Source organism: Rhinolophus sinicus, linkage group LG04, assembly GCF_036562045.2.
Source record: "Rhinolophus sinicus isolate RSC01 linkage group LG04, ASM3656204v1, whole genome shotgun sequence".
NCBI lineage: Eukaryota > Metazoa > Chordata > Mammalia > Chiroptera > Rhinolophidae > Rhinolophus > Rhinolophus sinicus.
Window position 1 is genome coordinate 128,755,261 of NC_133754.1, and position 25,851 is coordinate 128,781,111.

At 32.1% G+C, this 25,851-nt stretch overlaps 1 protein-coding gene across 5 annotated transcripts in view; it reads right to left on the reverse strand.

Moving 5' to 3' along the window:
* Nucleotides 1–25,851, reverse strand: part of CCDC171 (coiled-coil domain containing 171) — a 276,992-nt gene that overhangs the window by 75,597 nt on the left and 175,544 nt on the right. For 4 of the 5 annotated variants that reach the window (XM_074330355.1, XM_019739198.2, XM_074330356.1 and 1 more), the window contains 3 exons: nt 25,363–25,508; nt 19,486–19,540; nt 5,380–5,511 (listed from right to left, as the gene is read on the reverse strand). In XM_074330355.1, coding sequence (XP_074186456.1) covers nt 5,380–5,511; nt 19,486–19,540; nt 25,363–25,508 — 333 coding nt within the window. Of the gene's footprint in view, nt 1–5,379; nt 5,512–19,485; nt 19,541–23,374; nt 23,430–25,362; nt 25,509–25,851 lie in introns of all 5 variants that reach the window. The other variant, XM_074330354.1, reaches the window with a different exon arrangement.

Consider the following 25,851-nt stretch of genomic DNA (forward strand, 5'->3'; position numbering starts at 1 on the left):
TTGGAAAAGATAGTTTAAAATATAAGTCTATACATTTTCTTCTTGCTATTCACAGAGGTCAACACCACAAGAGAGGTCATGCTTTGCCCCCCAAAGTGCATTCTCTAGGAATCGGTCTCTTTCCAAATCACCAAAATCTAGAGTGTGGGGGAAGTTTTTATTTCCAAATTATGACAAGTATTAAGCCCTGTGAGATTCTGAATCAAGACAGCCAAGTAAAGGATTATTTTACAACCACTAGAAAAATCTCAAATCATACTGCATTCATGCTTACAATGAATTCATGAATAATGATAATCAAATTTTAAATGTACATCTTGATCTTATACTAAATAATGGTACAGTATTCTCGCCTATAACTGGAAATAAAATATTTTATGCTTATTTTACAATTACACATATTTTAGATATATGAAAGAAACTAGTATTTATTTTTTTCTTTGAAGAGCATTTGACATATTTAGCAAGATTTCCATTCAAAATGGTTCATTTTCATGTTTTAAAAAATAATCAGATATCTGAAAATTAACTTATATGGTTAGGATAGTATGAAGAAGAAATTATCTAAATAATACAATCTTTTAAGTGAAATTGTCTAATATCTCTTTAATTTCTAAATATGCCAGAAAAGGAGAAATGTCTTGTACAGCAATTAGAAGTCTGCTGGATTAAGTAGCATAAAACACAAGTAAAAACTTACCAAGTGTGATTCTTAATATTTTTATTCCCTAACAGAAATTTTTATTCCCTAAAAGATATATTTATTCCCTAATAGAAACATATTTATTTCTTCCTTCTATACACATAAAAAAAATAGTAACAAAATTCCCTTCAAGATGCTCTTTATGATTTAACTTTATAAATGCAACAAAATAGCTGGAAGAAATTTCTATGCCTGGAAAATAAGTATAAATGTAAAAAACTATGGTTTCCCAAAAGTTGGGAGTGTAACACATAACAAAATACCATACCAAGTAAGGACTATGTAATGACATGTTGGGTTAGGGGTGATTAAAGGATTACTGTATTTATGGTGTAGATCCTGCTGTTTAAAATCTTCATAAATAAATGGGTTTACAATGAATCTTTTCTAATGACGTGTTTATAAACATATATTTATAAAATATACTATATTTCCAGAGGTATAGTTATTACGCACTAAGCCTTTAACACTTCTATGAGATGGTTTGGGGGGACTTTTTCTTTTTTAAACAAAATGGGCCTAGAAGTAAAAAACTGATAGCAAGTCTCTCAAGGGCACGTACAACTTAGGCAAAGCAGCTTCCTGAGTCAATTGTCAAGTGTCTGAAATCGGGTATTTATTCCTTCACCCATGCTCACTAAGGGCGTCCTCTGTGCCTGGCACAGTGCTGAGCTGTGGGGATGCAGCAGTGAGCGGGACCAAGTTCCTGGCCTCACGAAGCTTTCACGTGAGCGGGCAGCTAACAAATATTGAGTGTCTCTCTTCTAAGCACTTGAGATGTAGTGAGCCACTTAATTGCCCTCATACTAACACTGAGTTAAATACTTTTATTATCTTTACTTTAGAGATGAAAACGGCCAAAATACACAGTCTAAATTAACCTCTTTTGGACTTCTATTCTCTTCACAATTTCCTCACAAATGAAATTGTATTCTACTGACAGATCCTACCTTTATTCTTTTTCCCCCTCAGCCATCTTAAAATACACACACACACACACACACACACACACACACACACACACACAGAGTAAGCCATAGTTTACAAAAGGCAGAAAGGCATGATTAAAAACATGAATGGACCAGTTACACGCTAGATACCTGACCTTTAGCAATTTACTTCATCTCAATAAACTTCAGCTTCTTTCTTTGTAAAATGGATAAAAGCAGAGTACCTATTATTCATTAGGTTGTTGCAGGGATTAAATCAGATAGTAGCTGCAAGGTGCTTAGCATAGTAACTGGTACAGAATCAGCACCCAGCAAATGTTAGCTATTGATATTATTCTTTGTTGTTTACTGTTGAGTGGGCATGGTGACACAAACAAACATTTATTGCATGCCTGTTAATATTTGCCAGATATTAAAAGCATGACGTAATGTAATTATTGAAAGAACAAAATTCAAAGTATAAAATAATAACCAATTATTATCTTTATAAAGTATTACAGGCTATTTTTATTATAAAATCCTCTGTATTCACACTATACTGGACTTTTCAGCTAAAGCTAACTTGTCTAATCTAGGCTTTTTCTCCCCCAGTATTCTAGTAGACTGATATGCTATTATTTGGGAGATTAAAAAGTCAGGTATAATTGTTCTAAACTTGCCATAGGAGCTTAGACAAAGCATTTTAGTGTCGACATGGCCTCTTTGGAACATCAAGTAACGCGATAAAGTAAGTAGGGAGGTAAAGTTGATATTGATCAAAATTATTTAAAGCTTTTAAAGAAACAAGTAAGAGTGGAGGAACCAAATGGAAAGCTATAGAGAGAAAGAGTCTAAATAACCACTCCTCAAAATAAAACACACACACTCACCCCTTAAAAGTAATAAAAAGAAGCTACTGTTGCTTACTTCATTGTTAAGGGGCCCATAATGGCCACAAAAATAACACCGCCATGCATTGCCTGCTTTCTTGGTGCTGGACTGTGATCTCTACCTTACATGCATTCCCTCATTCAATCTTACTATGAGTACGAGAAACAGGTAGCACTACGCTTTTTTGCAGATAAGGAAATTGAGGCTAAAGGCTAGCAGATCTCAGAGACTAGTTGAACTGAGTTCTCTCCTGTAGGAAAGCATCAGTCACATGCGCTTCTGGGTCGAGACAAAATGTAATCCACGCATCCTCTCTGCCTGTCAATGAGCATTGGTCTTCCTTCTGTCCAGAATTATGCCTACACTAAAGCTTGCCCCATTGGAAAAGACAGACAGGGAGGTCTAGGAAAACTTCAGTACCTCCTGCTATAAATGACGGTTGTGTAGGTTGGCCAAATGGTTCACACACTACCACAACCGGCACAGTGGTCGTCTCTTCATCATAATCAAAAGATGTGCATTCTTTGAACAGTGCACTTCATCAGCACTAAGCACAAAGCTAAACAAATACTGAATTCTTAAATATGCAGCCACACTTAGCATAAATACACATATTTATACACTGCAAAAAGGTAAAAAGCGTGCCAAATTTTTTTATCTGTGAATCTGTCTACAGTACAGCATAAACTATGACATATATCACACGTAGATGCATAATGAATATTTTTGTAAATGGAAGAAAAACTACACTACAGATTTAAAAGGTTTTACTCTTAGCATTTAACGGAGATGTCGAGATGTTTTCGTGTCAGATTTTATCAGTTAAGGGTTTGCAGTCAAATATACCTAGACTTAAACCAAGGCTTTGGCCCTGTCACTTACTTGCTGTTGATTTTAGGATAGCTGTCTGTTGCAGTGGTTGTTTTCCAATTGTAAAATGGTGCCATGCATTTGACAGGTTTGTTGTGAGAATTAAATGAGATCATGTATTTAACGTGCTAAGCATGATACCTGGTGCACTGTAAGTGCTCACTGAAATGGCAGCTACTATTATTATAATTAAGGTCTTCAGTTAATATAGTGCCTTTCTTCTCAAAGTACTCAAAACATCACCAAGTGTGTGTGTGTGTAAAACACTATTATGGCCCAAATCATGTACTCTTCTCTGCATGGAATACTAAACCAAAATATATATTACTAAATTACAATGTATATTATAGCATGTCAATGCAAAACTTACCCAAGTGTTTAACTATATGGTAACAGCCATAACTATTTTTACTACAACTTGGAAAAGATAGTTTAAAATATAAGTCTATACATTTTCTTCTTGCTATTCACAGAGGTCAACACCACAAGAGAGGTCATGCTTTGCCCCCCAAAGTGCATTCTCTAGGAATCGGTCTCTTTCCAAATCACCAAAATCTAGAGTGTGGGGGAAGTTTTTATTTCCAAATTATGACAAGTATTAAGCCCTGTGAGATTCTGAATCAAGACAGCCAAGTAAAGGATTATTTTACAACCACTAGAAAAATCTCAAATCATACTGCATTCATGCTTACAATGAATTCATGAATAATGATAATCAAATTTTAAATGTACATCTTGATCTTATACTAAATAATGGTACAGTATTCTCGCCTATAACTGGAAATAAAATATTTTATGCTTATTTTACAATTACACATATTTTAGATATATGAAAGAAACTAGTATTTATTTTTTTCTTTGAAGAGCATTAATTTGAGTATTAACAACAAATTAAATTAGGGTGTAAAATATGTAGAAAAAAATTAACATAGCCCCACTTGGACGGACATTAATTTTGTACAAAATTAAAATTGCACAGGGTCATAAACTTAAGAATGAAAAACTTTATTTGAACCCTCAAATGTGAAATAGACTGAGTTTTAAGAGATATTTCTCTTTTAAATACACTGAAAAATCTAGGCTGCTATTGAACAAGGATAACCTCTTTTGAAAAATCAGGTTCCCTATAGTTTAGATAATATTCATAGATTTTTCTAAAAAAGGCACTGGGCATTGACAGGAGAATAAAGCAAATACTGAGTTATGTTTTGTCCATTTAAAAAAAAAATTTTAACCTTAAGGAAAAACATGATCACAACACAATAGTAACCAAGAATAGAAAGATACCTGCAGCGTCTGAAAATGATTGTGTTTTTGAAAATAATTTTTTCATTAAGTTTATTTTTAAATTATTTGAGATTTGATGATGTGGTGCTCTGAGTTTTATAAATGAAATAACCCAGTTTGCATATATTACAATGTTCATTAAAACTAAACATTAAAGGGCAAAATACTCTATATTGCGAAGTACAGTTTGGTTCTAGATTGGCTGAAATTAAATAAATTATCAGGTAAAAAAGTTGGATATACTTTGGAATTAACACTGAAAATTTTCAAATATCTCTCCTGATAATTTTATCTAAACTGATTTATTTTAAAACAGTAAGAGCTATAAATTGAGAATAGCTTAAAGAGATAACAGCCTAGCATCCTATTGTCCTCTGCTGATAAAGTATTATTTTAATATTATACTTAGCTATAACAGACATATTTTTTCCTTGGTAAAAAAAAAATATATATATAATATATATATATATGTATATATAATATACACTTTTCTGGATTATTCAACAGACTGGACTGAGGCTTTAAAGAAAAAAACAATTATTTGTGAAATATAGTATTACATGATAGAAGAAAATAAAGAAAAATTATTTGCATCTCCTTTATGCTATTCACAATACTTTGAAGCTTTCATTTTTTCCAGTTAGTGCAATTTATTTTTCTACACATCTCGATTGCAAACAATGTTATTTAGACTCTAACCTGGCACGCCACAACCTCTGGCCCGCCCTTGAGCCCCTCCATTGCAAAGGTCTCCAGGTGCAGTTTGGGTAGCTGCAGGGTGAAGTCATTCCTACTTGCTGCAGTCCGTGACAGCGAGATCTGATCTCTGACCTAAAGGGAAAAAAACAGCATCAATGGTAATTCCCCTTCAGACACATTAACTGGGATGAACTGGGTCCCCTTGAGCCCACTGAGTGGACTTGCATTGATCGCTGGACCTGAAATCCATGAATAAATTTAGGACTAATTGATTTTTCGTTGCAAATAAATCTCTAATTCAGAGTGCTGGGGGAGAATGTTAAGAAGAAAAAGCATCCTCCTGCTTGAAATGAGGGAGGGAAGAAGAGTCACTGGAGCTCTTCTGATCAAGAGGTTTTGAATTATTTTTCACTGTTCCACCCTAGAAAAGAAAAGGGAAAGAAGGAAAAAACATCCACAAAATTAATAACAGCAATCTCTTAATTATTATAACTTTCTTAATAATATGTTTAATTGAATTGGTAATAACCGATATATGTATTTGACAAGACAATTATTAGGTCTTTAACTTTGAAAAATAACTTCAATAATATGTACCCTGAAATAAAACCAAATATACTCAACACACAAGAATACTTAAAAATATACTAATAAGAGGTTTGTTTGCCCTTTTTACTCTTATTAAACTTGAGTCTTATCAAATAAATACATATAAAACAACTTGGTCATGCAACTTCTAAATAAGATAACGAATACAATCAGTAGTATTCATACTATAGTTAAGTATTCAGATGGGTAACAATACAAACATTTCACACATACAGGAGAAATACTTCTCTAGCCAGTATAGGAATCATATGCAGTTGATATTACACTGCCACCTTCTGGACAAATGAGAAAATACTTTCTATATACTACTAGATACAAGAAAACATTCAGAAACAGATATTTTCATTTTTAATTTCCAAACTTAGTAAAAGCTCTAGGAATTCTAGTTTACTTTGCTTTTAAGATCAGTAAGCTCTCATTTTAATCGTATAGTTTAATGATAGGAGTTTTCATATGTAGGCATGTTTTCTAACTTTCCCATGCCTGAATTGGTTTTAAAAATTTATCTCTTTGCTACCATATATTTGATAAATATTATATAACTTGTTTAAGGACACAGGATAGAAAGAGTTTTTTAATGAGTTTTATGACCTTTTTATCAAAGGTCAAAATGGAGAGAACTATAAAAATAACATTAATTGCTCAAATAAATGTATTTATATCTCTACTTTAACCTGAGCAACTCAAATGTAACTTGGCAATAATATATGATAGAAAACCTGTCCTTGATTTTTCTATTCTCCATGGGCAGCTTGTAAACAGTTTCAATTATTTCTTACTTCATGAATGAACTATCATACTATATAGGATTTCCTTAAACCAGCAAATACACACAAACATATGATGACATCTTTCATTGTTCATACTTATCTATGGGTATAAAAATCCTTATACTCCCAAGATGATCCGAAAATTTCTGTCAGTAAATGAATGGCAAAGTTTATGCTGTAAAATATGCACAGTAATGCAATTTTTATAATAGTGTGAGTATACTATATGCACAATGGAGTTCCAATTCAGAATCATATTAATCTGTAACAAACATTCTCCAGTCTTCAGTCAGTACGAATGAGACTGCTATTAAACTTACTTAACGAAACAGAATACATCATATTTTAAAAACATATTTGCTTTAGGTTTTATATTTTATATGTCTGGATACCTTATCTGCTTTTTTTTTTTGTCACCAATGTGAATTCAGATAAAAGAAAACATTAATGTGGATTAAGGCACTGAGAATTTATCAACATCAAACCACTGGTGTTTTGCCTTCTACCCTTCTGAACCATAGTCAATAGATCTAAATATTTTACTGCACCCTGGCCAATTCATTGTTTGATGTTTAAAAACTCACCCAGAATCAAAGAAAATTTATTAAATTTGAGCCCCCAAATGAGACACTATTAGCTTTGAAAGTCAAGTTTAACTGCGATATTGATGATTCTCTTTTTTCTGTGACAAAATTCACTGGGGAAATCCTAGATGTCAAAGTACAAAAGCAGATTGCTAATACGGGCAAAGGGGGTTGGGGGAACTATAAGCAATAGAGGTATAATCCACACACAGTTCCAGCACTGGAGGTCCTTTAACCCGATTAATATCAGGTACTAACTTCATGTGTGAAGCCTGACATACAGCAACAGTAAGCCACATTTTGTATTCTCTAAATAAACTGTCTGAACAAAATTAACCTGGGGCATTTGACATTTAAAACTGTGATTTATTGTGAAATTAATATTGTTACTACAACATTATTTAATTTGGCAAATTAAATAATTCTTTATTTTAGATAGAAACTCAAAACACTGCAGGTGTTTTGCTAAACCTAATGATGAACATCAGAATTACAATATTATTTGAATAGTATACATATGATATAATACTTTTATCTAATTATAAATTATCTCTTGAATGTTGACAATGCCAGTGGCCCATAATATACTCATATAACAGGTGTAATATCACAAATATTTCTACAAAATTTAAGAATTCTTTTCCACTTTTAAATTAAAGCAAAACTCTGAGAGTAGGCATCTAAAACATTCTCCAAATACTTCTAAAAAAGGGGTTTAAGTCTTGAAAAGGGATTGGCTAGGAATTCTTTTATTTTAATGGGTAAAGGAAGTGAAAAGCATCATGTTGAGAGAATACAAAACAGTAACACCAGGATAACTAAAAATATAACAGTACAGCAAAGGAGCAGGAAGGAAAATTACAAGAAACAGGAAAAAAATAAAAGGTGAAAGGGAGAGACTGTTCAGAAAGAATGCAGCAGGCAAGTTTGAATGTCAGGTTTGAATATGAACAAGGATAAAAAGGGAAGAGATTCAACACAGAACATTAGAAGGACTCTCCCCTTATTGCATAAAATTCTTTCATGAAAAAAAAAATATATAACAGGCAGGCTAACAAACAAAGTAACTAAAATCAGAAAAGAGACAAGTGGGATTTCTTTAGGAAATACCCATTACATACAAAATGATTCCTTTCAAAAATGAGAATCTAAAGTAAGTTATTTTACTGTCAAAAGTTTTGAAGACTAGTAACAATATTAGAATAGCAAAATTATTTTTTCCCTGAAAGGAAAAGTAGGTTCACCTTTTCAAATACAGATTTTAACGTGTATTAGGGTTAAAACAACAATTGTCACCTGTCTACAGACTACATTATAATTTCAAATTGATTTTAAATTATAATTTCAAAAGACAGTCTTTAATTCTGTTTACAACACATCATTATTCATCCTACAATTAAGCTACTATAGCCTTTTCACTCTGATTTATTTACAGATGCAAGCAATAATAAATATATATATACACAATGTTTTTCTACTTCAAAATAGCTAATAGCTCTTTTTTAACATAACGAATTTTTTCATAGAATTTCATGATATAAATCTCAATTGTCAATTGTATATGCTTTTATAATATTGGATAAAAGTTAGACAATTTCATAATATTTTGACAAAGAATAAAGAAAAACATACCTACATTACTCCATTCTAAAATTTTGACTTTTAGAAAGAGTAGTTTACTTTCTCCTTTTCTTATTGCATTCAGAAAGCAGATATTTCTAATAGATATACTATAAGAAACGAGATACACAGAGAAAAATAAATGAAACTTTCTAAGAAGTCAAAACATTGTTACCAAATATGTATTTATTTTATTACAGCAATCTAGTTGCAGAATTAAGTGATTTATAAGATCCGTGTTGTACTACTCCTATTCCTCTGATTAGCCTTTTCTTACAAGACACCGATCTGTTTTCTAATTTTCTGTACTCCAACCATAACACCAAAAAAGCTATTTCTGCTAGATATATCAACTATGAAGTTAAATTAGTCATTTTTAGAAAAACTGCTCAACTCTCAAAATGTGAAGCTGCATCTTTTATCATACACAGCTATAAATCTCTCTGGACTCAATGTTCCCACTTAAAAAAAAAAAAAAACTCATGAAATATAGTACTATCTATGTTTTTATCAATACCATACCAAAAAGTAGTAAGTAGTAGTAGATCAAAACTCAGATGCACTTAAGAACACATGTAAGAAAATGTATACAATGCCTGAGCCTTGAATGCCAAGGAAAAGCAACTGATATTAGGACTTTACATAACACTCTTAATCTGCCTGAAATTATATTTTCTCCAATCTATTATTGCTTCCAATGTTTCAAAACAAACATTCTTACCAGAGATATTCCTGTCAAACACAGACCTCTATAATATTTTCTGTAACCTCCATTCGTATCACTCTGTGCTACTGTTTTACTTTGCTTCCATTCCCTGCCTTCCTTGTCGCTCTCCCTCCTCTGTACTTCCTTCCACATCCCTTCTCTCTTTATTCTAATTTTTCACCCTACACACTAAGGCACCCTACAGTCTATTTTTCAATCCATGCACTAGAAAGCAGTGTGCAGTTGACTCACTGCAGCCTGAGAACCAAATCCAGGCCACATTCTGTTATTATAAATAAAGTTTTATTGGAACACAGCCAAACCCATTCATTTACATATGTCTTTGGTTGTTTTCCTGCTATAACGACAGAGTTTAGTATTTGAGACGGAGAACATATGATCCACAAAGCCTAAAATATTTACTGTCTGGCCCTTTACATAAAACATTGGCCATGCCTGCCTTAGAAATACAGAAGAAAAGACAATATTTTTCACCATCTATAAAGTTTCTTAAAACGACCACATCTCACAGAGAATGTATGAACAATTTCTGGAGAGTCGACCTTATATCACTAACATAGGGTGCCATCTCAGACATTTCCTGGCTCCTTTTTTCTACTGTTTCGTGAAATAAGTGTGCTATATTCTGATGTATTTTAAAGTTTACATAGTTTAATACATAACTTGATTGGGTCTAACTTTCCTAGCACAGCTATTGATCATCCACTCCAATACACAATCAACAGAAAATTTGGTTGAACAAGTAGAATAGGCATACTGGAGAGCCTTTTGTAAACAGAAAGAGAAGTGAATCGGCCAGTTAAATATACTCTGTAATAACACTAGCTGCAAGAAAAATGCTATGCATACATACGTTCTTCGTAAGTATGCAATCAAATAAGAATGTGCTTCCAAACTCAGAAATTCTACAAGGCAGTAGAAAGAGAATAACAAAGAAGATATTTAGACAGTTCCAAGACTGTGGTGTGTGCCTAGCGATGGAAGTAGGGATTAAAACATGTCAGCACAATGGAAATGATAATCACGAATTGGATACTCACAGTTATGTCTGAACGGATGTTTCTCTTTCTTTTGCCTTTTCCTTAACTATTTAATTAATGAAATATACAGAGTACAGTACTATCTCTATTAGTAATAATACCATTAGTACTTCCAAAAGTACTTCATACTTTTCAAAGTGCTCTCCACACTACCTCACTTCATTCTGACATCAACCTTGTAAAACAGAATTGTCATCCCTAATATGAGGATACTGAATCCAGCACTCTTAACACGAAAGAATAATGCCTCTTAATATCTATTCTGAACAGTTAATAGTTGAGGAAACTGTTTAAGATTTAGTACTTCTTCCATTTCCCTACCTAAAAAAAAACACTAATTTTTTCCCTTATTTTTGTCCCTTGTCAGACAATCTTAGCAAAAGTGCGTAAGTTTCATAAAAGTAGTTTTGTGATAAGCAATAGAGATTATTATTTAAACATCCTTACTCCCCTCAGCAGTTTCACTGGACCTGTGGACATTTATATTTTCTCTCCCCTCTGCTCTCCCCCAGACGCACACACAATTGTGACCCTGAGACACAGGGTACCTGCGCCGCAATCATCCTTATACAATGGTCCCAATCTCACATGGAAGATCCCCAAACTATGATGTCCCAAGATATATACAACAGTTCCTGCTGTGCTCCACACCTGTGGGAAGGAGACCTTGGCATTCTCTCAGCAGAAGCAGGCGCTCATCCATTGGTGCTGCAGTAAGCAGACACTGACTTTGAAAAGAAGGAAGTGAGAAGCTAGCCTTCTTTTACTAACAGGTTATTTAACTTGACCTACAACTCTGGAGCACAGCCAGAATTCTCCAGTGACTGCCAGCTGTTGTCACCAGGAAAGAGGGTAAAATCCACCACCACAACCACCCCACACGTTATACTTACATCCCAATTACAGAACTAAAAAACTGATCCCTTGAATCAAATTATCAAGCTGGCTACATCCCAATTAAGGATCTGAAAAACTGAACCCTCAAATCAAATTATGAAGCTGGAAAACAGGGTGATTTAATCATGTATATATTATAAAGCACTAGACAGCGTGATAACCCTGTAGTGCAGATTATATACCATGGCATGTACCCCACAAATAGACTGTCGTGACCTTGAGCTATTTCAAAAACACAAAGCCCATACTTGAGAATGGAGAAATGGGTTTATGAATTGGTAAAGTCCTCCACACAGAGATATTTTCTTTCCTAGGGTAAATTATTTCAAAAGAGAAAGATGCACATTGAAAATAGTTATTTAGATGTGTTTAAGCTTAAAACTGTTAAGCACACTATATGACATTCTCTAGTGTCTTATCTTTAGTTTGTCAAGGTTTTTAAATCCCGCTTGAGCTGGAGTACCATTTTTAGCTTGGCTAGGTCAGAATGACACTAAATGATATGAATAATGACACACAAGACAGCTATATGGACAGAGTTGTCATCAGCAAGCCAGCTGTGCTAACACCTGTATGGTCCTGCACAGCTGATCTTCAGAACCAGGATCAAAAAACTAAGCATGGAAAGGAGTTCAAAGATCATTAGTAACATTTAGAGAGTCAGTAATGAGTCACTAAAAATTGGGTTTTAGCGGCATGAGATCATGTTTCAACTTTTAAAATACTGTCCGTTTCATAAATTAAAACAAAATATTCCATGGTCTTTGTATTCCTTCTAAGTGCAGTAAATACTAAAAATCAAAGATAACTATAATATCAAGTATTCCGGCTAACCATTTTTAAGGCTATAAAGTCACATTTAAAGATTTGGCTACGCAGAGTATTCACCTGTCAGATCCTGTTTGACTGTGTTGTATCCCACAATCCACTCTGATAACAGAAGTAATCATCTTTCTTTTTCTCATAGTCATCAAACTAGCTGTTACCCGTATAATCATTGTTACCATCCTCTTTCCTCAAGTCATTGTTAAAATTGAATTCAGGCTTTCTCCTCTAACTCTTGATTATGCAAAGTAAATATACATGATATTTTTAGCAATCAAACAAAGCAAGTTATAATATCAGCAAGACTTACTCTGGAATCTAGAGATAGCTTTAGTTATGTTTAGAGACGGGGTGATGGTGAAAGCTTGACTCATTTAACAAACATTCGTTAAGTGCCTACTGGGTACCAGGCATTGTGATATAGATGCTGAGGATATAAAAATTAAGGAGAGAGAATTCCATCCCTCAAGGACTTCAAACTCTAGTGACATAATTAATCTCTCAAAATGCATTTCCTAGCTTCCCATTTATCTATAATGTCTTGTTTCTCTTGTCAATTGTTATATGGCCTTCTTTCTTTGCCAGAAAGTGTTATGTTAATTAATCTCAAACCTTCATCTGACTTTTTCCCTGTGGTTCAGACTTACATATCCTGCTGATCACTCCACATCACCTGAAACTCAGTATTTCCAAAACAAAACTCATCACTGTCTCCCTTGTTCTCCCAACTGAAAAAACAAACTAACTAACTAACCTGCTCCTTTTTTTTTTTTTTTTGTACTCCTAACATCAGCTAATCACACTGCCCATCCTGGAAATCATCCTCCGCTGCCCTGCTCATCCCCATTTGCTATTTTACTAAATAAGTTTCATATCCTTTCCACAACTTCATCTACCATTACTATCTGGTTCACACCTTCACCAGCCCTCATCTAGCCTACAGAGTCATGGCTCTTAAAACCCCTTTCATCACTCACTACATGCAGTTTGCAAATCTTCCCTACACAGTCCAAATTCAATAAGGAAATCTGACCACATCACTCCCTAGCTTAAACCATAGTTTACTCCCCACTGCCTCCAGGATAAAGATCCAAGGTTCTTAGAACGGCAAAAAAGTTATTCCGTGACCTGGCTTCCACCTACCTCATCCAGCCCCATCTCTCGTACTCTACTTGCATTTAATACTTAGCTGAAGCTACCTGGCTAGTCATGCTTCCACACACTTGCACATGTGACTCTCTCTGCTAGAATGCTTTTCCCATCTGTCCTCTCACTTCAAAGCCCCTTCCAGCCATTAATATTCTTCTGAGAAAACTCCCGCCCACCCCTTGGTTTTCTAAGTATGCCTCATAAATGAATAACTCTATCTACCTGCATTTATTGGTGCACATTTACCATGGTATAGTGGAATTACCTGTGTCTCTACCTTGAGGGAAGAAGACTAGGAGATCTCTCTATCTATATCTCTATATACCTATATGCCTATGTATAGATATAGGCATATATAGGTTATTCCATGATATATAGGTATATAGATAGATATAGATATGGATATGGATATGGATATGGATATAGATATAGATACAGATATCCCCAGAGGTGGGTATGGTTCCTGGCACATAACATACACTCAAAAGGATTTTGTAGGCTCAACTATTTATAGTAAGTAATGTGTTTTATGATGGGTTAGAAGTTTTAAGTAACTTTACTGTAGAAGCAAATCTAAAAGGGCTTCAGCAAAACTCCTGGAACTCCCTAGTTGTTGTTCCAGTGTCATTTCAGCCTGATAAATTTAGAGAATTTATATATGCAGGGTCTTCTAGATAGCCTTTTGAAGTTTCTGGATTGTGATTTCCTGTTTTATCTTTTAAACAACTTATTGAAAAGGTATTTAACACCTCTCAGTAAATGTTCAGAGGTAACTTTAAACCTCATAGTGCACTATGATAATACATAGGTAACACTTCAGTTAATTCTTCTAAACTTGCAGGACTCAAGCAATCTCTAAAAGCTCCAAGAATCCTGCCATTCTGCTAATTCAACAATAATGGGGGGAAAAATCACTATCAAAAAGGTTCAGATTCTTCTCTACATTCAAATTTTACTCAATTCTACTATTACCCCCAGCCATAGTAAACAAAGACAGCTCTCTGCTAAGAACATGGTTAATACCCAATAAATATTTAATTAACCTAATTTTCCCATGCCTAACCCTAAATAATCTAGACATTGTCCTATCCATCCAGTCATTACACTACCCAGAAAATTATTTCGATGTAATTATTGTATTTTCACTTTTTTTCCAACATAATAGAAATACTTAAGCATGTTTGGAGAGGTTCTTAACTTTTTAAAAATTTTCAATTCCTGAGCATCTATATTATCAGTAATATTAGAAGCTTACCATTGGCAAAGCTATTAGGAAAATAAAAGTATATAATGTGATGTTAACAAAAATGTGAAGTAAGAAACTCCAAAAGCCAGTCCCTCCACAAAATAAACTGGCAAAATTTGTCAAAAGTCAACTTTTTCAGAACTCTGGAAACTCACTGAAATTTTACAGAAAGCAGCCACAAGCTTATTCAAGAAAAAGAAAAAAACATCTGAATCTTGGTATTTAAAAAAATCTCTGTTGAAACAGTAACTGACCACTAAATTACTAGGACAGAGATTACAATGGCCACACATGACAAAGAATACAAATTTTATAAAATAGTTCAGAAAAGTCCCTAAATAAACAAGCACTACTAGAGTAAGCAGCACCAACAAACACTAGGGATGGGGGAGAATCTGACTTCCAGAGTTGCCACATTGTAATATTCAGGATATCCATTATTCAACAAAAAATTATGAAGTATGCAAAGAAATAAAGCATGGTCCATACACAAGAAAAATAGAAATTAATAAGAACTGTCCCTAAGGAAGTCTAGACATTGGATTTACCACAGAATGGCTTTAAATCACTTATTTTAAATATTCTTAAATAGTTAAAGGAAACCATGTACAAAGAACCAAAGGAAACCATGACAATGATGTCTTCCAAAAGAGAAACTCTAAGTAAAGAGATAGAAAGTATAAAAAGGAAGCAAATAGAAATTTTGGAGTTGATACATTCAAAATGAATAGAAAAAAAAACACCACTGTGAACCAAGAATTCTGTATCCAACAAAAATAGTCTTCAAAAATGAAGAAGAAATTAAACAATAGCTGAGTGTGCTCATTACTCTTCGACCTGCCTTAGAAGAAATGTTAAAGGGAGTGCTTCAGCCTGAAATAAAAGGCACTACAAGGTAATTCAAAGCCAAATGAAGAAATAAAGAACACTAGCAAAGGTAATTGCACAGGTAAATACAAAACTCAGTATTAATATATTCAGTGTTTGTAACTCCTCTTTTTTCCATATATGATTTAAAAGACAATCATATAAAACATTAATTATAAACTGTGTTGATGGGTACACAATGTATAAAGATGTAATTTGTGATAACAACAACATAAATGGGGGAAAGAGCTATACAGGAGCAAAATTTTTGTATACTATTGAAACTAAGAGGGTATTAATTTGAACTAGATTATTGTGAATTAAGATGTTAATTGCAATCCTCAAGGCAACCACTAAGAAAATAGCTAAAAACATATAGTAAAACAAAGGAGAAGAACATCAAATGTTATACTAGAAAAGTTCTATTTAACACACAAAAAAAGGAGGAGACTAATACAGGAATTGAGGAACAATATAGATATAATACATATAGAAAAAAATAGCAAAAGTCCTTCCTTATCACTAATTACATTAAATGTAAATTAATTAAATTCTCCAATTAAAAGTTGGAGATTGGCAGAATGGATTTAAAAAACATGATTCTGTATTCTGTCTTTAAGAGACTTATCTAAGATACAAAGACACAGATAGATTGAAAGAAAAGGGACAGAAAAAGATATTTTATGCAAACAATAACCAAGAGAGCTAAAGTGGCTATACTAATATCACACAAATTAAACTTCAGACAAAAATTTTTACAAGAGACAAAAAAAGACATACAATGATAAAAGGGTCAATCTACCATGAAGATATAACGTGTTCCAGAGGTATGTGCAACTAACAACAGAATCCCAAAATACATGAAGCAAAAACTGACAAAATTGAAGTAAGAAATAGTTGAACAATAATAGTTGGAGAATTCAAACTCAATTCATTAATGGATAAAACAACCACACAAAAGATAACCAAGGAACTAGAGGACTTGAACAATACTGTAAACCAATAGGACATAACAGATATATATAGAATACTCTACCCAACAACAGCAGAATACACATTCTTTTTAAATGTGCAATAACATTCATTAAGACAGACTATATTTTGGACTATACCAAAAATTCAATAAATTTAAAAGAACTGAAATTAAAAAAAAGTATCTATTCAAACCATACAGAATTATATTATAACTCGACAGTAAAAAGATATGTGGAAAATACCCAAATGTTTTGGAAATTAAACAACACAATCTTAAATAATGAATCAATCAAAAAAGAAAACACAGAGGAATTTTAAAATATTTTGAGATAGATGAAAACAAAAACACAACATAGCAAAACTTATGGAATGCAATAAAAACAATGTTCAGATATAAACTTATGGTTGTAAATGCCTACATTAAAAAACAGAAAAAGAAAGATCTCAAACCAATAACCTAACCTTCCATCTTAGGAAAGTAGAAAAAGCAAAGCAAATTAAACCCAAAGAAAACAGAGCAAGGGAATAATAAAGATTGGAGCAGAAACAAATAAAATAGAGAATATAAAACTAATAGAGCAAATCAAGAAAACCAAATTTTTTCCTTGAAAAGATCAACAAAATTGACAAAACTCAACTAGATGTACCAAGAATTAGGACTAAAAGTGGTGACATACACTCACCTTACAAAAATGAAAATAATTCTAAGAAAGTGAACAATTGTATGCCAACAAATTAGATAACCTAGATGAAACAAATTCTTAGAAAAACACAAACTACCAAAACTGACTCAAAGAGAAAATCTGAATAGATCAACTTTGCTAAAGAGTTTGGATGTAACCACAACCATTTATTTTCACTGTACTGTGAAAGAGCCTGGACCCTCCTTCTATACTACTCTTAGTTTCTTCAAGACAGGGAAATGCCACTGAACAGTCCAAGGTGGCCAGAAAAATAAACCTGTGAATTCTGGCATGTCTTCATGCCAACCTTCTTTACCACCAACCTGAGTGCTTCAGAGGAACTCTCTAGCCAGCCACTTCCTTATAATCCATTCGTTCTCACCCAAACTTTGTAGAAAATCAGAACTAGCCCAATAATCAATTAACCCTTCCTAAATTTTCACTTCAAGTTTAAAAGAAATTAGTAATTTAACAACCACTATATAAATAGAAATTTCCAAAAACATAAATCAAAATAATTAACTATTAAATTTGAGGGGGAAAAAAGCCATAAAGCAAAAGTACATCTACAGGACTGTAGCCTAATTCTGCAGATCTCTTTCTTTCCATATGACACAAAATGAAAACATGCAGTGCAACTGAAGAAATGTATGATTATAATTGTCCTGTTGCAATCAGTCTTTATTATATTTAAAATATATATATTTTGCCATTCTCATAAGGAAAGGATAAAGTAATGTTTAGATTTCATATCGATGATGGTTTTTCTCTGATGTCAATCAATATCCATTGCCCAAGACAATTGCTATTCAACACTGCTTTTTTCCTCTAGCTGGAAAGATGAACAAACACTTGGATTTTAAAGGCAACGTTAACTGTATAAAAAGGTATGCCATATATATGACATAAGTGGTTTTTCCTATCTAAAGCACAAAAAATATCTATCCAAAGAGATCTCTTTTCCTACAAATCTAAATTTCAGGTTTCTTGCATACATGAGTTTGATATGCCTATATTTAAACTATACTGATTGACTAAACTTTTTTAAATTGGGAGGGGAAGAAATCATATTTCAAACAAATATTACTTAAAAATAGCACTCAAAATATTAGATTTTTTTTCAAAATGCTTTTGGTGATATGAAATAATGCGAGTCACTTTTTAAACTGTCTAAAAGAATAGAATACAGAGACCTAGTGTTTCCAAAATGTTATAATGTATTAAATATTAGTTGCTAGTGTTTATTAAATATCTCCTTAAAAGGGTTAGTTTTAAGTGATTTACAAACTATATTATATAATAAATTGATTCACAAAATTATTCTAAATATGATTCATCATAAATTCCATGTCTTACTAGTATCTGGTATTTATACTTTCAACAAATTGTCAATTAGACAATAACAGAAACATATAAATAACATTTCTCTATTTTTAAATAATGAAATAGTGAACACACCTTTAAACCTATATTGCTAACAAAATATACAGTTAGTTAATACATTAAGTTTTTAGTAATATCCTAAAATCCTGATAATGCTACTCATCACTACAAATTAAAAGTCAATTTACCATACAGAAGTAATCAAGTCTGAGAATATAACATTATTAAATTTCTACTTTAAAAATATAATTTTTCAAGTTGTAACGCAAATTACAACTTGAAAAACATGACTGCCTAGTTAAGGAAGTGAGTACTGCCAAATACAATCCATTACTCCCCTCTCTATATATAAACATATATAGGGTAGTAGGTTTAAGAGTGGTAAGAGGTTAGACAGTGTGGTCAAACATTTTATCATTATGCGATATATAAGAATCTTAATGACCTCTGGTTCATTCAGCAAAGACCACAAATAATTCAAGTGCAATTACATCAGTTTAGGGAAACCACGATTTTCATAGTTTTATCAAGTACCTAAAGCGAATTCTGAAAAAAATTATGCAACATAGCAGTGTAAAAAATAAATTTTTCAGTCATTTGAAAGGATCTTTTCATTAATTTATTTTTTTAAGGACAAAATGAGTTCAAGTGCTTTGCGCTCAATAAAAATAATGAAAAGGAGAATGGTATCATAACACAAGTTGAGCAATATGTAAGACAAATTACAGTACCTTATGAAGCATATTTTCTATTGTTCTCATATGATTAGCAACACACTCTTTGTCTCTAGAAAGAAAAAAATATTAAGTGTTAGTAAAACCCAAGCCTTACTTCAACTGTTATACATTTTAGTATAAGTCATTATTAATGAAAAATAAGGATTAGTTATCATTACACGCCTTCTAAAAGTATAAAACCTAACTATATTCACTGGTATATTTCCACCTTTACCTCTTAACTTCAGTTATATTGCCTGCCATAGATTAGAAGAGGAAAACATCTTAAGGACATCTTCAAAGTCAAAAAAGAGTGAAAAAAAAGAAAGAAAAACAAAATCTGGGTTATACTATTGATTTTCAATGTGCTGAAAAGTCTAAACTTTTATTCTTTTGGTTTCTAATGAAAAATAATTTTAAAATCTTCGTGGTGGGGACATATTATAAATGGCCACACTTGGCAAAATAATATTTTCTTTCTGTATAGTCTTTTTTTGCTATAATAACTCTTGCCAAACCATCTATGACCTTGACTAAAACTAAACAAAGTTACTAGTTTCTTCTATTAGCTTTGTATATTAAACTTGACCATAATAATTAAATAAAAGTTTAGATGAAAATGCTGAAGACGAAAATTTAATGGTAAATTATAAACTGAAAACTGTAAGTAAAGTATTAGCTCTCCAAATTTCACAAACAAGCCAAATTCCTGAATTAGCAGCAATGTTGTAAAGACACAATATGAACCTGGGGGTTTTATCTTGTTTTCCTTAATCTCAGAATTTTCATAGTTATAAGACACACTAGAAATTACCTAGGCTTAGCTTCTCATTTGATATGAGGAAACAAGACTGAACAAAGAAAACAAAAAGCTGATTTAGTCAAACTTATATTTTTGAAAAATGACAATTATATATATTTGATATGCTATAGCAATGTTATAGAACTTTACAATTTTCAAAAAAACTACTGGTAGGTATTCAAACATGCCATATTTTGGCCTGTGTAAACTGAATTTTCATTATGTATGAGCAATTTCCCAAGCCCACTGGCAAAGCTGTGCATGTCCTAAGACTGCAGATCCCCCATTCTGTGATTTAGTTTACTACATTCATATTTCATGATGAGCATTTAACAAGAGTTTGTCTCAAATTTTTTTAATTAATATATATATTTTTGTAAGTACAGGAATCCAGAATTCCAAATTTAGAAAATACTGAGTTTACTAAAATTAGATGTTTCTTTAATCCATAAATAGATTTTCTTTAAGACATACGGTTGTACAAAGGACTATCTTAAAGTAGTCCATGTAATTTAATGTGGGGAACAAATAAAAATACCCAAGAGAACTATTCAATTTGAACTTCACGGTGTATGTCAACTTGATTACCTGATAAAAGGAAAAACACTCTCATCACATTTACATAGTTGCCCACTCTGAAAACTGTATATGTTTTCTATTTAACATATTAGAATATACAGCTATAAAATTAAATGACTTTTCCATGATCGATATGTTTTTATTACACTTCAAAAGATGCTATGATATACATGTTGATTGTATACTAACATTTGTTTATGGAAATATTACTTGCAATATTAGTGAATTATAATATGTGCAGAGCAAAATTTGGAGGGCAGTGGGGCACAGGGGATACTGAATATGTGATAGAAAAAACTATGCATAACTTTTAAATAGTCTTAGATTTCATATTAATGAAAACATGGTTTCAAACATGTAACACTACAACAGAGCCCAAAATACACATAATTAGAGGTTATATACACTCACCTTACAAAAATGAAAATAATTCTAAGAAAGTGAACAATTGTATGTCAACAAATTAGATAACCTAGATGAAACAAATTCTTAGAAAAACACAAACTACCAAAACTGACTCAAAGAGAAAATCTGAATAGATCAACTTTGCTAAAGAGTTTGGATGTAACCACAACCATTTATTTTCACTGTACTGTGAAAGAGCCTGGACCCTCCTTCTATACTACTCTTAGTTTCTTCAAGACAGGAAATGCCACTGAACAGTCCAAGGTGGCCAGAAAATAAACCTGTGAATTCTGGCATGTCTTCATGCCAACCTTCTTTACCACCAACCTGAGTGCTTCAGAGGAACTCTCTAGCCAGCCACTTCCTTATAATCCATTCGTTCTCACCCAAACTTTGTAGAAAATCAGAACTAGCCCAATAATCAATTAACCCTTCCTAAATTTTCACTTCAAGTTTAAAAGAAATTAGTAATTTAACAACCACTATATAAATAGAAATTTCCAAAAACATAAATCAAAATAATTAACTATTAAATTTGAGGGGGAAAAAAGCCATAAAGCAAAAGTACATCTACAGGACTGTAGCCTAATTCTGCAGATCTCTTTCTTTCCATATGACACAAAAATGAAAACATGCAGTGCAACTGAAGAAATGTATGATTATAATTGTCCTGTTGCAATCAGTCTTTATTATATTTAAAATATATATATTTTGCCATTCTCATAAGGAAAGGATAAAGTAATGTTTAGATTTCATATCGATGATGGTTTTTCTCTGATGTCAATCAATATCCATTGCCCAAGACAATTGCTATTCAACACTGCTTTTTTCCTCTAGCTGGAAAGATGAACAAACACTTGGATTTTAAAGGCAACGTTAACTGTATAAAAAGGTATGCCATATATATGACATAAGTGGTTTTTCCTATCTAAAGCACAAAAAATATCTATCCAAAGAGATCTCTTTTCCTACAAATCTAAATTTCAGGTTTCTTGCATACATGAGTTTGATATGCCTATATTTAAACTATACTGATTGACTAAACTTTTTTAAATTGGGAGGGGAAGAAATCATATTTCAAACAAATATTACTTAAAAATAGCACTCAAAATATTAGATTTTTTTTCAAAATGCTTTTGGTGATATGAAATAATGCAGTCACTTTTTAAACTGTCTAAAAGAATAGAATACAGAGACCTAGTGTTTCCAAAATGTTATAATGTATTAAATATTAGTTGCTAGTGTTTATTAAATATCTCCTTAAAAGGGTTAGTTTTAAGTGATTTACAAACTATATTATATAATAAATTGATTCACAAAATTATTCTAAATATGATTCATCATAAATTCCATGTCTTACTAGTATCTGGTATTTATACTTTCAACAAATTGTCAATTAGACAATAACAGAAACATATAAATAACATTTCTCTATTTTTAAATAATGAAATAGTGAACACACCTTTAAACCTATATTGCTAACAAAATATACAGTTAGTTAATACATTAAGTTTTTAGTAATATCCTAAAATCCTGATAATGCTACTCATCACTACAAATTAAAAGTCAATTTACCATACAGAAGTAATCAAGTCTGAGAATATAACATTATTAAATTTCTACTTTAAAAATATAATTTTTCAAGTTGTAACGCAAATTACAACTTGAAAAACATGACTGCCTAGTTAAGGAAGTGAGTACTGCCAAATACAATCCATTACTCCCCTCTCTATATATAAACATATATAGGGTAGTAGGTTTAAGAGTGGTAAGAGGTTAGACAGTGTGGTCAAACATTTTATCATTATGCGATATATAAGAATCTTAATGACCTCTGGTTCATTCAGCAAAGACCACAAATAATTCAAGTGCAATTACATCAGTTTAGGGAAACCACGATTTTCATAGTTTTATCAAGTACCTAAAGCGAATTCTGAAAAAAATTATGCAACATAGCAGTGTAAAAAATAAATTTTTCAGTCATTTGAAAGGATCTTTTCATTAATTTATTTTTTTAAGGACAAAATGAGTTCAAGTGCTTTGCGCTCAATAAAAATAATGAAAAGGAGAATGGTATCATAACACAAGTTGAGCAATATGTAAGACAAATTACAGTACCTTATGAAGCATATTTTCTATTGTTCTCATATGATTAGCAACACACTCTTTGTCTCTAGAAAGAAAAAAATATTAAGTGTTAGTAAAACCCAAGCCTTACTTCAACTGTTATACATTTTAGTATAAGTCATTATTAATGAAAAATAAGGATTAGTTATCATTACACGCCTTCTAAAAGTATAAAACCTAACTATATTCACTGGTATATTTCCACCTTTACCTCTTAACTTCAGTTATATTGCCTGCCATAGATTAGAAGAGGAAAACATCTTAAGGACATCTTCAAAGTCAAAAAAGAGTGAAAAAAAAGAAAGAAAAACAAAATCTGGGTTATACTATTGATTTTCAATGTGCTGAAAAGTCTAAACTTTTATTCTTTTGGTTTCTAATGAAAAATAATTTTAAAATCTTCGTGGTGGGGACATATTATAAATGGCCACACTTGGCAAAATAATATTTTCTTTCTGTATAGTCTTTTTTTGCTATAATAACTGCGCGCAAACCATCTATGACCTTGACTAAAACTAAACAAAGTTACTAGTTTCTTCTATTAGCTTTGTATATTAAACTTGACCATAATAATTAAATAAAAGTTTAGATGAAAATGCTGAAGACAAAAATTTAATGGTAAATTATAAACTGAAAACTGTAAGTAAAGTATTAGCTCTCCAAATTTCACAAACAAGCCAAATTCCTGAATTAGCAGCAATGTTGTAAAGACACAATATGAACCTGGGGGTTTTATCTTGTTTTCCTTAATCTCAGAATTTTCATAGTTATAAGACACACTAGAAATTACCTAGGCTTAGCTTCTCATTTGATATGAGGAAACAAGACTGAACAAAGAAAACAAAAAGCTGATTTAGTCAAACTTATATTTTTGAAAAATGACAATTATATATATTTGATATGCTATAGCAATGTTATAGAACTTTACAATTTTCAAAAAAACTACTGGTAGGTATTCAAACATGCCATATTTTGGCCTGTGTAAACTGAATTTTTCATTATGTATGAGCAATTTCCCAAGCCCACTGGCAAAGCTGTGCATGTCCTAAGACTGCAGATCCCCCATTCTGTGATTTAGTTTACTACATTCATATTTCATGATGAGCATTTAACAAGAGTTTGTCTCAAATTTTTTTAATTAATATATATATTTTTGTAAGTACAGGAATCCAGAATTCCAAATTTAGAAAATACTGAGTTTACTAAAATTAGATGTTTCTTTAATCCATAAATAGATTTTCTTTAAGACATACGGTTGTACAAAGGACTATCTTAAAGTAGTCCATGTAATTTAATGTGGGGAACAAATAAAATACCCAAGAGAACTATTCAATTTGAACTTCACGGTGTATGTCAACTTGATTACCTGATAAAAGGAAAAACACTCTCATCACATTTACATAGTTGCCCACTCTGAAAACTGTATATGTTTTCTATTTAACATATTAGAATATACAGCTATAAAATTAAATGACTTTTCCATGATCGATATGTTTTTATTACACTTCAAAAGATGCTATGATATACATGTTGATTGTATACTAACATTTGTTTATGGAAATATTACTTGCAATATTAGTGAATTATAATATGTGCAGAGCAAAATTTGGAGGGCAGTGGGGCACAGGGGATACTGAATATGTGATAGAAAAAACTATGCATAACTTTTAAATAGTCTTAGATTTCATATTAATGAAAACATGGTTTCAAACATGTAACACTACAACAGAGCCCAAAATACACATAATTAGAGGTTATATAGAAACTTACACTTTTCTGAAGTTTCTCAATAAAATATACATTTAGAATGTTGAGTTAAGAGTTTTCTCTTTTTGAGGATATATCAGAGAATTTCAAAGAGAGACAGCTGTACTTTTGTTTTCTAACACTGTGTTATCCAGGGCTAAAACCCGGAGCATGAAAGTAAGAATTGATCTTTTGTCTGTTTTAAGTGATCTCCCCAAGGTCCAAATGCTCACTTGGCTGCCATGCGGAGAGCACTCTCTGCATCATGGATGTTCTCCTCCAGTCGACGCTTGTCCTGCTCCAGCTGGGTAAGATGTCTATTGAGCTGACGCAGAGATTGATCTTTTCTTCTCAGCTCCATCTTTGCCTCGGAGAGACTCTGCAAGCAGACAGAAGACAGAGTTACTTGTCAGCCCTGATAATTAACTTCAATTTATGCCATAGGCTATTAAACAAAGAAGGATACAGACTGACTGAGAAGTAGACTTGGGTCATTACACATCAAGGTTTAACAAATTTTCTGCAAAAATTTTACATACTTACTAATTAGAAATGATAGAACTGATAAGATTTTGAAAAATGTTTAGCTACAAAACACAACTCTATTTTATTGTTTAAAATACTGCAAGACAAATACATTTTATTCTTAATAAAAATATCAGGCTATAAAAACCTCCAGGTGCATTTTCTTTTAATGATGAAAAGAATAAAGATTTGGGGGG